At 36.6% G+C, this 14,773-nt stretch overlaps 1 protein-coding gene across 5 annotated transcripts in view; it reads right to left on the bottom strand.

Moving 5' to 3' along the window:
• The window catches only part of LOC121372630 (protein still life, isoforms C/SIF type 2-like), a 116,700-nt gene that overhangs the window by 33,062 nt on the left and 68,865 nt on the right, over positions 1–14,773 (bottom strand). For 4 of the 5 annotated variants that reach the window (XM_041499059.1, XM_041499062.1, XM_041499061.1 and 1 more), the window contains exons 10-17: positions 11,500–11,682; positions 9,422–9,602; positions 8,592–8,861; positions 7,061–7,140; positions 3,948–4,103; positions 1,241–1,435; positions 672–780; positions 15–191 (exon numbers count right to left, since the gene is read on the bottom strand). In XM_041499059.1, the coding sequence (XP_041354993.1) occupies positions 15–191; positions 672–780; positions 1,241–1,435; positions 3,948–4,103; positions 7,061–7,140; positions 8,592–8,861; positions 9,422–9,602; positions 11,500–11,682 (1,351 nt within the window). The remainder of the gene's footprint in view (positions 1–14; positions 192–671; positions 781–1,240; positions 1,436–3,947; positions 4,104–7,060; positions 7,141–8,591; positions 8,862–9,421; positions 9,603–11,499; positions 11,683–14,773) is intronic. The other variant, XM_041499063.1, reaches the window with a different exon arrangement.

The following is a 14,773-nucleotide window of genomic DNA, read 5'->3' as shown; positions in this document are numbered from 1 at the left end:
TGTGTTTGTCTCACCTGTTAGATGGTGGTGCTCATCAGTGTCGGGCTGTGCGAGCTGACACAGCTGGTGTAAGAGGAGAGGGTACTTGAGGATTCGTTGAATGGGTTTGATGAGGAATGACTCCAGCGTGGCAGAATGCTGCTGTTTTGGGTTACGAGCTCGCAGGAAGTTCTTCAGTTCTTCATTAGCATCTGAAATATTAAATTATATACTGAAAATAAAGCAAGATATATATTTTGGACACATGAGATAGATCTGCTAGCTTTAATAGAGAAATTATAGAACTGATTTCTTAATCAGTGTGTCCATTTTATTAAGAATAGAAATAGCAAATGAAAATAAAACTGTAACTATCTGCCATGAATGTCATTTTACATAATCAGGTTGATAATGAAGTCTAAGAATGATGCTAATTTCATTGGTTTATCTTAAATTTTGACATTATATATCAACTCTCAGCAAAGTTTAACCAATCAGGAATGAGCTTTCAAATGCATAAGACAGAATATTCAACATGCACAATTAGATTGTAATATCAATATCCAGTTGAGAAACATTTAATACAGAAACAGTGAAAAATTGGTCACTGCCACCTTATAAAGACCTTAGTCAGAGGTCCTGTGTTGAGTAAATTACAATGTTTCTGTATTTGGTGTAAAACAATAACCTACCGATGTTGAGGACTTTCTGTGATCGTGAATGGCTTGCACAGAAGGAACTGTAGACCTTGAAGTGGTTGGCATAGTACAGGAATGACCCACCGATGGAAAACAACACCCTCTGAAACACAAAACACAACACATCTTCATTAACATGGGGGCAACTAGGATTTAGCTCAGTCAGTTAAGTGTTTGTTTGAGGTGCTCGCGGCACAGGATCAAATCACCTCGGTGAATCCATTCAACTGATTGGGTTTTTGGTTTGGTTTTTCCAACCAGTGCACCATAACTGGTCAAAGGCATGGTATGTGCTTTACTGTCTGTGGGAAAGTGAATGTAAAAGATACCTTGCTGCATTAAAAAAAATGTAATGGGATTCCTCTGATGACTACATGTCAGAATTACTAAATGTTTAACATCCAATAGCCGATGATTAATTAATCAATGTGCTCTAGTGGTGTCGTTAAGCAAAACAAACTTTTCTTCTTCTTTCTTCATTAATATGAAGATTTCATTTTAAAATAAGTAACCGGTACAGTAAGTTTAACCCAATAATGGTTGCTAACACTGCAGGAACTCACTCTGAACTGTTTGGGGTCGGTGGTTGTGAAGAAGTCACTCTCCAGTTCTATGGCCTCCTCCAGGCTGATGAGGAACTGCCGCTGGAATGGGACGATCTCCTGAATGTTGCCGAACAGCTGGTTGATCTCATCAGATGTAAGGAATGTCTCGTCCTGGAGTGGAACCAGGTATCTCTCCATGAGGCAGTTTAAATCCTGAAACAGTGACAATTTTCTTGTTGTAAAACAGAGTTTACAGCCGTAACAAGATTAATAAACGTTTTTATTTAAAGACACCCAAATTCCCTCAAACAAACATAAGGAACCAAACTAAATCAGATGACTTCAAGATAAGATAAAAAAGCTGCCACCACCAAGACCAACAATCATTTTTTAAAGAAATAAATTATCTTCATTAGGCACTTTTTAAGAGCTGCTGATACACCAATTAAAGAGGACTAGTTCAAATGACCATCAGGGGAGAAGAAAATAATAGAAATCCAACCTTAAGACGTAATGAGAAGTGGTTTTATAAGGGCAGTCAATTAACAACTGTGTCATATTATAAGTATCTTGGTATAATATTCTCTTCTCGTTTGAAATGGTCTAAGGCTTGCAAGACTTTATCTATTCAAGTGAGAAAAGCCTGTTTTCCTATTTTTACTTTATTCAAGAAATACCCTACATTATCACATAGTATTGTCCAGAATATATTTGATACTAAAATAGCTCCTATTTTATTATATGGCTCTGAAATATGGGGATTTACTTACCGAGAATCTATTGAAAAGTACAAAGTAATGTTTTTTAAAGGTTTTTAGGAGTTTCAAAGAGAGTATCATCAAATGCTGTACTTGGGGAAATACATGTAGGTAGAGATCATTTGTGTGTGAAATACTTTAGCCGTTGTATAAAATATTGGTGTAAATTGTTATATATGGATTCATCCAGATATCCCAAAGCTTGTTATGATATTTTGAAATGTCATGATGAAACTGGTACAATTAATGGGTATCACATGTAAGAACATTGTTGTTTGAAACAGGGTTTTCTTATGTTTGGATTACTCAAGAATGTGGCAATATCAAGTTATTTATGTCCAGCTTTGTACAGAGATGTAAAGACATTCATTTTCAACACTGGCATGATCAAATTAACTCTTCTCATTTTTTAAAAACATATTCTTCTTATAAATCTCTTTTAGAAACAGAAAAGTATATATTATATTTGTCACAATACAAAGATCTCCTGAGAATTGTTTCAAAATTTAGGTGTTTGTCACATAAATTAAAAGTACAGAAAAGCAGATATAATCCAGTAATAGAAAGAAATGAAACTATCTGTTTAAAGTGTAATCTTGATCAAGTGGAAGATGAATATCATTTTCTTTTAGTATGTCCATATTAACAAAGTGGAAGATGAATATCGTTTTCTTTTAGTATGTCCATATTATGCTTTGAGCTGGAAATATTTCATATCAGAATACTTTATAGTAAATCCTTCAAGAGAAAACATTAATATGTTGATTTCTACCCAAAATATAAAGTGTATTAAAGGAATAGCCTTGTTTGTTTTAAAGAAATCTGCCAGTTTAAATTGATTATACATGTACTGTAATTTGTACACGCATAGCGCACAATTAATTTGTTTTCAAAAGTTGTTATCTTGGTCATGTGGCCTCAATAACTGAATAAATATCTTGTCTTGTCTTGTCTTGATACACCAATTATAGAGGACTAGTACAAATGACCATCAGGAGAGAAGAAAATAATGGAAATCCAACCTTTTGCACACTGGACAGATCTTCAAAACATAGAAAAGTATACTATCAGGGAGAGAAACTAACACTAAACTAACAGCCTCGTCCCTACCTAGTAGAAATCTGTGGTGACAAGTCACCTACAATTTAAATAATGCTAGTCATCCAGGAGCTCTGATGCTCACTGATACACTACACAGTTAATGTGTGTTCTTTAGCATCTTCTTAGAATTCATATAGCTTAGCTTAGTAACTTGTTTAACGTGTCCATATACCACTAGGGTTTCGAACACGCCTATATCCCGAGTCCGGCCTCCGATAGGATCTGGGGTCTGACTCGGGACAGGGATAGGGAATTCATATAGGTTTCATCTTACCAGGATGTCCCCATAGCAGTAGGACCAGGGATTTTTCTTGGGGGCTAATAACATTTCTAGGCTACTAGTTCCCCAAACGACTGGAAATATTTTTTTAATTTCTACCCTTAACTATCTAATTAAACTTTGAGAAAATTAGTTAAAAGCCAAATCATCGACTTCTCTGGGAAGTGAAGCCAAACACCAGGTCATCAAGACTGGAGAAATAAGCTCCACGAACAGGTAACAAACACTGTTTCCTTTGATGATGATAACAAAGATGTCATCAAGACTGGAGAAATAAGCTCCACGAACAGGTAACAAACACTGATGTACCTTAACATATGCTCGTTCTGTCTCGATCAGCTCCATGATAACCTTATGTAAAGAAATGGGCCCCACAAACAGGTGACAAACACTGACATACCTTAACACATGTTCATTCTGTCTCGATCAGCTCCATGACAACCTTACGTAAAAAAAAATGGGCCCCACAAACAGGTAACAAACACTGACATACCTTAACATATGCTCGTTCTGTCTCGATCAGCACCATGATAACCTTACGTAAAACAAAATGGGCTCCACAAACAGGTAACAAACACTGACGTACCTTAACATATGCTCGTTCTGTCTCTATCAGCTCCATGATAACCTTACGCAGTCGTTGGGCATCGCTCAGAGTCCGCACGGAACAAGTACTTCCTGATGTCTGAGACTGCATCGTACCATTAGAGTTCCGACAGATAGCCGTTACCTGCTCCGCCCCCTGGAGAGCAGAAGAAAAAACATAACAAGACATTACTTCCATGTTAATTTAATTTATCTTGGTATTAACAAAATTGATTTATAATTTATAATTTTCCTCACACCAAACATCTAATTAATGTACCACCATACACACATTTTATTTACATCTTAACAAACATTTACAGTTTAAATAACACTAATATTTACTCTAAACTGGAGAGCTATCCAAACTGTACATCGGATAAATAATCTAACCTATGGTTTTGGGGGTTTTTTTTTAATATATTGAGTACCCTTCTCGTTCCAGCCAGTGCACCACGACTGGTATATCAAAGGCCGTGGTATGTACTACTCTGTCGGTGGGATGGTGCATATAACATATCCCTTGCTGCTAATCAAAAAGAGTAGCTCATGAAGTGGTGACAGCGGGTTTCCTCTCTCAATATCTGTGTGGTCCTTAACCATATGTCTGACACCATATAACCGTAAATAAAATATGTTGAGTGCGCCGTTAAATAAAACTTTTCTTTCTTTTGTTTTTGTATTGAGTACCCCTGAAAACCAGACCATCAGAATGATACCATTCATTATGGCACCATCAATTGCTCCAAATATCTCCTCAGCAGATTATGTGATGAAGAACACAGTAGCTAGACAATGCAGTATCCAGTGTTTGCAAGAGGGTAAAACAGGCATGGTGTCATACCCAAAACATTTAGCAGATTTTTTTTCTTAAGTTAACCTTATGACAAAATTAATTACTCCTATCAATGCTGTATGATTTTCTTAACCCTAACCGTAATCCATTTTCTTTCTGGAGGAGGCCCCCCACATACCCCGTTGACTGTGGTTGCATTCAAGTCCATAGTGCCATACTCAAACATTTATTTCTGGCAGAAACACTGAATATCCACCTGTTCCAGTTAGTTGTCAGAGTTACATGCATTCATTGTATCACATAGAAGAAAATTAATCATCAGCTATTGGATGTTAAACATTTGGTAATTCTAACTCGTAGTCATCAGAGGAAACCCACTACATTTTTTTCTTATGCAGCAAGGGATCTTTTGTATGCACTTTCCCACAGACAGGAAACCACATACCATGGCCTTTGTCCAGTTGTGGTGTACTGGTTGGAATGAGAAAAAACACAATCAGCTGAATGAATCCACCAAGGTGGTTCAATGCTGCGATGCAAGCATCTCAAGTGAGCACTCAACCGACTGAGCTACATCCCGCCACACACTCATAGATCATGTCCTGTTGACTGGTGTTGTTTTTGACAATTTTTTCTTTTTTTAAATATCAATACAGAACGTAATTGCATTAGTGTTAAAACCCCAGTAAATCAGATACCTTTCAAAACCAGACTTTTTACTTGGTACCATGGGTGTCCAGTTCAGAGAGGTTTCACTGTATTTGAACAGGGGAAAGTAACTATAAATAATTACAAAATTAATGCAAATATATGTATTCAATAAACCATAATTATCATTACTGCATGTTGTGGGCCCTGTTTTACAAGATGATTTTAGTGCCAAGATTGCTTAATTTGTAAAATGGGGCCCTGATCTGTGATATTCCTTATGTTACATAATTACCAGTGCTGTGTGTTCTAACCTGTGACATTCCTTGTTTAAATTACACAATTACCAGTGTGTTCTAACTTGTGATATTCCTTGATTAAATTACACAATTACCAGTGCTGTGTTCTGGTACTGATATTCCTTGATTAAATTACACAATTACCAGTGCTGTGTTCTGGTATTGATATTCCTTGATTAAATTACACAATTACCAGTGTGTTCTAGCCTATGATATTCCTTGATTAAATTACACAATTACCAGTGTGTTCTAACCTGTGATATTCCTTGATTAAATTACACAATTACCAGTGTTGTGTTCTGGTATTGATATTCCTTGATTAAATTACACAATTACCAGTGTGTTCTAGCCTATGATATTCCTTGATTAAATTACACAATTACCAGTGTGTTCTAACCTGTGATATTCCTTGATTAAATTACACAATTACCAGTGTTGTGTTCTGTTATTGATATTCCTTGATTAAATTACACAATTACCAGTGTGTTCTAGCCTGTGATATTCCTTGATTAAATTACACAATTACCAGTGTGTTCTAACCTGTGATATTCCTTGATTAAATTACACAATTACCAGTGTTGTGTTCTGGTACTGATATTCCTTGATTAAATTACACAATTACCAGTGTGTTCTAACCTGTGATATTCCTTGATTAAATTACACAATTACCAGTGTTGTGTTCTGGTATTGATATTCCTTGATTAAATTACACAATTACCAGTGTGTTCTAGCCTGTGATATTCCTTGATTAAATTACACAATTACCAGTGTGTTCTAACCTGTGATATTCCTTGATTAAATTACATAATCACCAGTGCTGTGTTCTGCTATGTGATATTCCTCGTTTATGTTACATAATTACCAGTGTGTTCTAACCTGTGATATTCCTTGATTAAATTACACAATCACCAGTGCTGTGTTCTGCTATGTGATATTCCTCGTTTATGTTACATAATTACCAGTGTGTTCTAACCTGTGATATTCCTTGATTAAATTACACAATCACCAGTGCTGTGTTCTGCTATGTGATATTCCTCGTTTATGTTACATAATTACCAGTGTGTTCTAACCTGTGATATTCCTTGATTAAATTACATAATCACCAGTGCTGTGTTCTGCTATGTGATATTCCTCGTTTATGTTACATAATTACCAGGGCCCATATTTTCTATGCTATCTTAGCACTACAAAATCATAAAACCATTGTAAGCTATGACATCACATATGCCATAGTGACATCATAGCTTACAATTTCGTAACGCTAAGACAGCTTCTAAAATATGGGCCCAGGGTTGTGAATTCTAGCCTGTGATATTCCTCGTTTCAGTAACATAATTACCAGTGCTGTGTGTTGTGATAGGAGTGACTCACCTTCAAAAGAGCATCAATTTGGTCCGTCGGTACTTCTTGTTTTACTAGCTTAGGAGAGCTTTTCTTCTCACCCCCATCAGCTGTTTGTAAAAATAATAAAAAATATTGGATATATACATGTATATATATATATACAGTCAAACCTGCCTTCACGGCCACCTGTCCATGGCTGCAAATCTGAGGTCCCCCCAATGAATTTTACTATATATTTTACCTCTATATGGCAACCACCTGCTCAACGTGGCCAGCGGCCACACTTTTGTCATAAAAAAGCGAAAATGAACCTGCTATCGCGCCACAATTGTTTTTTAGTGCAAGTTATAAAGAAATGTCGGCAATCGTAAAAAAAAAATGTAAGATGTTTTTGTTGATATAACCAATTGGCTTGATAAACAGCGGTCCTTTAAAGGTCGTCGGTCGCTTAGCTGTGTTCGTTAATTAACAAGTGTTTTTAATCTGGATTAACGGTTCGATGTACTAGTCATCGGCGGTGGTCATTAAACGCAGTTGATAAGAGGGTATCTAGCCTAAAACAACTGGAGTTAAACGTGTCAACTCTAGAAGGAATTAAATACTGCTGCAGTTTATTTCTGATATTTATTTTCAAAATGCCACCTAAACCCAGTAAGCCGATCGCGTTAACGTTGGAACAGAGTAGAGGTCATTAAAAAATCAGAGAAAGACAAATTGGGTGCTAGAAAAATTGCTGAACATTTCGGGGTGGGTAGAACTCAGATTGATGGCATTTTAAAGAGAAAAGCGGAGGTGTTGGCAGATTATGATAACAACCAGCCCTCTGACAGAAAAAGGCAGAGAAAACTTACAGGCAATTTGGACTCTTCCACGGTAAATGTGATATCATAACTTCTGTGATGGAACTTCAGGAAAGTGTATCAAACATGCGAGTTGAAAATACGTGCAAACAAAGCAAGATACGTGACTTCTTTAGCAAGTGAACATTAAAGGATAATCAGTGACTTTAATGCGCAGAACAGTGCTCCATTATTCTGTTGTTTGTTAAATATTCTCTTTTTCACTTAATAAAATTTCATATAGATGATAATTTTTTGTCTTGTTTTTAATTAGGTTTTTGCACATGTATATGCCTCCTTAATAGTTCTATTGCAACATACGTGTAATTGTTTTTAAAAATTCGGACTTATATATGACCTGCATACGGCGGCCACCTCTCTATGGCGGCCACTTTTGTCATGTCCCACGCGTGGCCGCCATAGACAGGTTCGACTGTATATATTGGTCACTGCAGTGTACATTCAGGTTACCATATGTTCAATATTAAACTATATGCTAAACATGCATAATAAAGAATATCTAACCGACTTCAAAGTGAAAGGTTTATCTGTACATGGATCATGGTGGGCAGTCAGATCAGATGCATATTGTCCCAACAAATACACCAGCAGGCCCCACATTTATGAAACATTTAAAGTCCGGACTCAAAATCTTTAATAATGTCTTGAGACCTTAAAGTCTTAAATAAATTACTATTTACACAAATCAGTGGTCTTACCCGCTGACAAGACAGGTGCTGGAACAATGAGATCTCCAATGAGTTTCTCCGTAATGCGCGGTTGACTAGGGGGCGGTGGACACACCATGCTGTCAATGTACGTGCTGGCATGGTCCGTTATGAAATCACTTACTGGAGGCTTGGTGCGAAATGAACGAATCGTCAAAAACAACGTCCTAGATTCATGTAACAGTGTTTCAATATAAACCATATCAAGTTCGGAAATCACTTTTCCATTTATCACAAGAATTTCATCACCAACCAGTAAACCTGAAATGGAAATTGTTAAAATTGATAGGAATTAAATCACACTGAATTAATTATTTGAAGACATGAATCTTCTGTTAAATAATTTACTAAGCAGAGTGTATCTCTGTAATGTACCTCGTTATACATGGTACTGGAAGAAAATTTATATTCATGGACATTTGAGCTTGGGATCCAGTTATTGATGACAGTGTCTCAAAATATGCAGAAGTTGTCATACACTTTCTCTCATTTAACCTGATGTACTTGCACCACATTTATTCACATACAATGCTTTTTTTTTCACCAAATCTATTGATTTTGTGGAGAATTAAGTACATACTATATCCACAGTCTAATTCAGAAAGCTCTCTTAAGCAAAGTTCCAAGAGTTCAGCAAATTCGGCCACTGGACTGTATTATAAATTTTTCATTTCAATTCAATTACCTTCTTCATATAAATGCTAGTACTCTTTCAATAGCTCATGCTTAAAACAAAAATTTGTCATTTTGGAGAATTACCAAAGTGCATAACAATCTCCTCACAACAGTTTGATATTTTAATAATTAAAACAGCTCATTACCCCGTTTCTCAGCCACGGACCCCGGTGTAATCTCACAAACGTACACCCTCAGTTCGTCGTCTCGGTCTAAATCCTCGGCTAGTTCTGCCTCGACTGCGAACCCAAACACTCCACCCTTTGTGAGCTTGGTGAGCTCCAGCTGGAAAATACTCTTCTGACAAACCTCCAGAGCCTCATATCTCTGAAACAAACCACACAACAACAATTACAATACGTGTTAGCACACTGTAATGTTCTGGCTCAACAAACTCATTTAAAAAATGATAGTGACTTTTATTCAAACTGAGAACATGGACTTGTCGTCTGCTTGGCCATGCCGTAAGCCTGGAAAAATCCACTTTCGGGCATTGTTATATTAGCACTTCCGGTAATAGTAACTAAACGATAATAGTTTCTATATCGATATTGGTATTAATGCTTTAATATACAAATTTAAATTTTGGAGTTATCTCCCTTGTTTGAAGAACAGCATTTAGATTTTTCTAATTTGTTGCATTTTTTATGTAATCAATCCAAATGCAGATTGGAATTTGGTATGCTTTAAATTACAAATCTAAATTCTGGAGTTATCTCCCTTGTTGAAAAAAAACAGTATTCTGGTGTCGACTTTGTTGTATTTTCTATTTCATCAATACACAGTATCAAATATTAATATATTTTATACATGAGCAAATTAGAATTGTTTTTATGTTTTAAAGATTCAAATCTAAATTCTGAAGTTATTTCCTTTTTCTGTTTTCTATATTTGTTACATTTTCTATCTTTTTCAATGCATCTTATCAAATATCATCAACCTGTTCTATGCAATATAGCATTTTGAAATTATGTAAACTATTAAACTTTAAACACCCCTCCACCCCCAACCCTAACACATTTTGAAATGCTTCACCCACACAATAGATATAAAAAGTGGGGGTTTATTTCCATTTAATAAAACCACTTTATTCTTTATCTCAAACTGACAGCTCTTCTCACTCATAACTTCATACTGCAATACACCATCAGAGGGCCCATTGGGCTAATATATTCTCATAACTTCATACTGCAATACACCATCAGAGGGCCCATTGGGCTAATATATTTCTCATGACTTCATACTGCAATACACCATCGGAGGGCCCATTGGGCTAATATATTTCTCATGACTTCATACTGCAATACACCATCGGAGGGCCCATTGGGCTAATATATTCTCATAACTTCATACTGCAATACACCATCGGAGGGCCCATTGGGCTAATATATTCTCATAACTTCATACTGCAATACACCATCGGAGGGCCCATTGGGCTAATATATTCTCATAACTTCATACTGCAATATACCATCGGAGGGCCCATTGGGCTAATATATTCTCATAACTTAATACTGCAATACACCATCGGAGGGCCCATTGGGCTAATATATTCTCATAACTTAATACTGCAATACACCATCGGAGAGCCCACTGGGCTAATATATTCTCATAACTTCATACTGCAATACACCATCGGAGGGCCCACTGGGCTAATATATTCTCATAACTTGATACTGCAATACACCATCGGAGGGCCCACTGGGCTAATATATTTCTCATAACTTCATACTGAAATACACCATCGGAGGGCCCATTGGGCTAATATATTCTCATAACTTCATACTGCAATACACCATCGGAGGGCCCATTGGGCTAATATATTTTCATAACTTGATACTGCAATACACCATCGGAGGGCCCATTGGGCTAATATATTTCTCATAACTTGATACTGCAATACACCATCGGAGGGCCCATTGGGCTAATATATTCTCATAACTTGATACTGCAATACACCATTGGAGGGCCCATTGGGTTAATATATTTCTCATTCCAGCCAGTGTACCACGACTGGTATATCAAATACCATGGTATGTGCTATTCTGTCTGTGGGATAACGCATAATGTAGCAGGTTTCCTGTCTAAGACTATATGTCAAACTTACAAAATGTTTGACATCTAATTAGCCGATGATTAATAAATCTATGTGCTCTAGTAGTGTTGTTAAACAAAAGAAACTTTAAACTTTTGTTCATACTGCAATACCCATATATGTACCTACCAGCTGTTTGACAAGCTGATGCTTCTCCGGGATGACGAACTTGTCGTCCATCGATCCAAGCGGTTTAATTCTGACGTAGTGGTCGCGCGGATTCAGCTGGCGTTTATTGCACGTGGTCTCCAACAGGTGTTGAACTGTCGTCCTCTTGTCTATCCCAACCAGCATCGTCTGAAAAGTATAAGACTATAATGACAAGTTAAACTATATCTATATTAGTCAACATGCGATAACACACAACAGTGCAGTATTAAAATGTATATATATGTGTGTGCGTGTGTGTATATGTTTATATATATAGCACAACAAAACCTCTTGGTTAATTTAGCCTGTATTTACATTAGTCAACACGTAATCTCAAACAATGGTGCAGTATTAAATTGTGTATGGCAACAAAACCTCTTGGTTACACTGTATTTACATTAGTTAACACGTAATATCAAACAATGGTGCCATATTAAGATGTATACTGATAAAAAGAAATATGAGACTGCATAATTTATGACGGTAAATTGTGACTACAACTAAAAACCCAATCCACAGTGTCAGAATTTGCATGTGTTATTATCAGTCAATCAGTTTGACACTATACTATAGTCTCACATAATTGTATGAAATACAGACATATTACTACACTTAGTAGTAAATTAAATCTGGTCTAACATTTCACATGTTCCCTTATTTCTTTCAATCAGTATATGTTGTAACAAAAACGTTTGTAGTTATTATATATACCATGTTAATAAACCTGCAATATATCAAACAATGCAGTATTAAAATACATATGCAGCAACAAAACCCTGTATACACACACACACACACACACACACACATATTAGTTCTGTATTAAATTGTATTACATAACACAAATTGTTGCTGAGCATTGTTTTCCTTTTATAATATTAAGTTAAACTATTGATTAATGGATTATGGTGTTTTAAATGGGAGATTTTTAGCCTTAGAAAGACTTCAATTTATTCTCACCCACAAAAAATTTCAAATTTTGTTTGGCCGTTGGAAGAAATAATAAACTTGCACACATGAATTTAGTTTAGACAAAAATCAATATTAAAATACTACAAAAAATTCTGATGTCCAGAAATACCGTATTCATATTCTAAGCAAGAAAATTTAAGCAAATTGTAATTTTAATAATGTAAACTATTTTAAAATGGCTACAAGCAACAGGATATAGTCTCTTTTGTATTATGTCTAATATTGGTTTATAGAACAACACTAAATATTAATTTCACACATTACCTTTAAAAGTTAAATCATTGTTAAGAGGTTAAGTTCAAATAATATACAATATATACAGTTACAACATTAAATGTTAATTGTAAACATGTAATTACTAATTATATTACGTAATAAATGGTTAGTAATTAAAAACATTTTAATACATGCCATTAAAACAAATCTGACAGCCACAGCTGGTGTTAATAGGCTTAATTAATGCAGTTTATTTAATGACCATGACCATGCAAGCAAAGGAGCAGTGAAACCACATGCATATTAAAAAATAAACATTATAACTCAAGTTATATCAAATACCAACTTAATGCAATAAAGAAACAAAAAGCTACAATTGCAATTAATTTTTAAAGATTTTAGTGATGCAGATTTCAAAATCTAGCATTTATTGAGGAATAAAGAATATGTGGTCAACAATATAGTATGTAATGAAACCTTACACCAAATATAAACATTACTTATTAACAAATCTAAAAACGAAATGATTTATAAAATCTGCCATCACCAAGAAAAGTAACAAAACTATAAATAAATAATATAAAACCTGATGTCTGCTCATATCAGAATCCATGAAGTGTTGATGGAAATTCAACCCACGATATTAGCAGCACTTACATTCATTATACTTGAATTTTTAGATATTTGACACAATTATTTTAAAGTAATTAAGTTAACAGTAAATTATGCACCTTATAAATGTATCTGGCTTACATTCAAAGATAATTAATTATATATATATACTACTCAAAAGAATTTAAGGGTCAGACGATATTTTTGACATTATTTTCTGAATGTCAATTATATTAGCTAGACCATAATGTCACGCATGATATTGTTCCATTTTGACGAGAGTGGGTCTAAGCAACCCATAAATAAATTAAAATCCACTGTCATTGACAATGTCGACTAGTTCTAATGGCGAAAACATGCTTACATTTGCACGTAAATTAGGGCGAAAGTGAAAGGTCTGCTAAGTGTCCATAACTTGCTTTTTCACAAAGCACTTCATTTGCACGCTTTGCACGTGTATTCCATGTTCCCAATGCTGAATTTCCGTATAATTGGAGCTTGCGTTCGTGTACGGTGCACACTCCAAATTCGACAATGGTACGACTTCAACTGACTATCGAAGACCGAGGAAGGGCTATTGCTTGGCTTCAGGATGGCAATACGCAAAGAAATGTTGCTCTGAGACTTGGTGTCAGAGTGTCGTTGGCCGACTGTGGCAACGGTACCAAGCAACGAATTCTGTTCGAAATCGTCCACGTTCGAGAAGACCCCGAAGCACTACAAATAGAGAGGACCGCAACATCACCAATATGGCTCTACGTCAACGCACAACCACTGCACGCCGATTACGTGACAATCTGCGGACTGCGACTGGAACTCAAGTGTCTGATCAAACCATACGCAATCGTCTGAGAGCCAATAATCTACGCTGCCGTCGCCAGGCTGTTCGACCACCTCTCCTACCACGTCACAGAACGGCCAGACGTCACTGGTGCACGCTTCATCTGCGGTGGCAACGTGTTCAGTGGGGTCGAGTATGTTCACTGATGAGTCCAGGTTTAGTCTCCAGTTCAACGACGGTCGGGTTCGTGTCTACAGACGTCCTGGGAAGCGCTTCGCTGACGTTACGTTAGACAACGTCACCGGTTCGGTGGTGGCAGCGTCATGGTGTGGGGTGGCATCTCTATCCACCACTGGACCCCCCCTCTATGTGGTGGATGGCAATCTGAATGGAATCCGCTATCTGAATGAGATTATCCGGCCGTTGGTTCTCCCAGGCCTTCAGCAGATTGGCGGCGGGGCAGATCTGCAGGATGACAATGCCAGACCCCACCGCGCCAGGGTGGTAACGGACTTTCTCAGACAACAAGGTATCGCCAGGATGGATTGGCCAGCATATTCGCCTGACTTGGCCCCAATAGAGCACGCCTGGGATGAATTAGGCAGGAGAGTTCGGGATAACCATGCCCCTCCGGCCAACCTTCATGATCTGGGTCAACTTCTTATGGCAGAG

Source organism: Gigantopelta aegis, chromosome 4, assembly GCF_016097555.1.
Source record: "Gigantopelta aegis isolate Gae_Host chromosome 4, Gae_host_genome, whole genome shotgun sequence".
Taxonomy (NCBI): Eukaryota; Metazoa; Mollusca; class Gastropoda; order Neomphalida; family Peltospiridae; genus Gigantopelta; species Gigantopelta aegis.
This window is presented reverse-complemented; position numbering and strand designations above follow the sequence as displayed.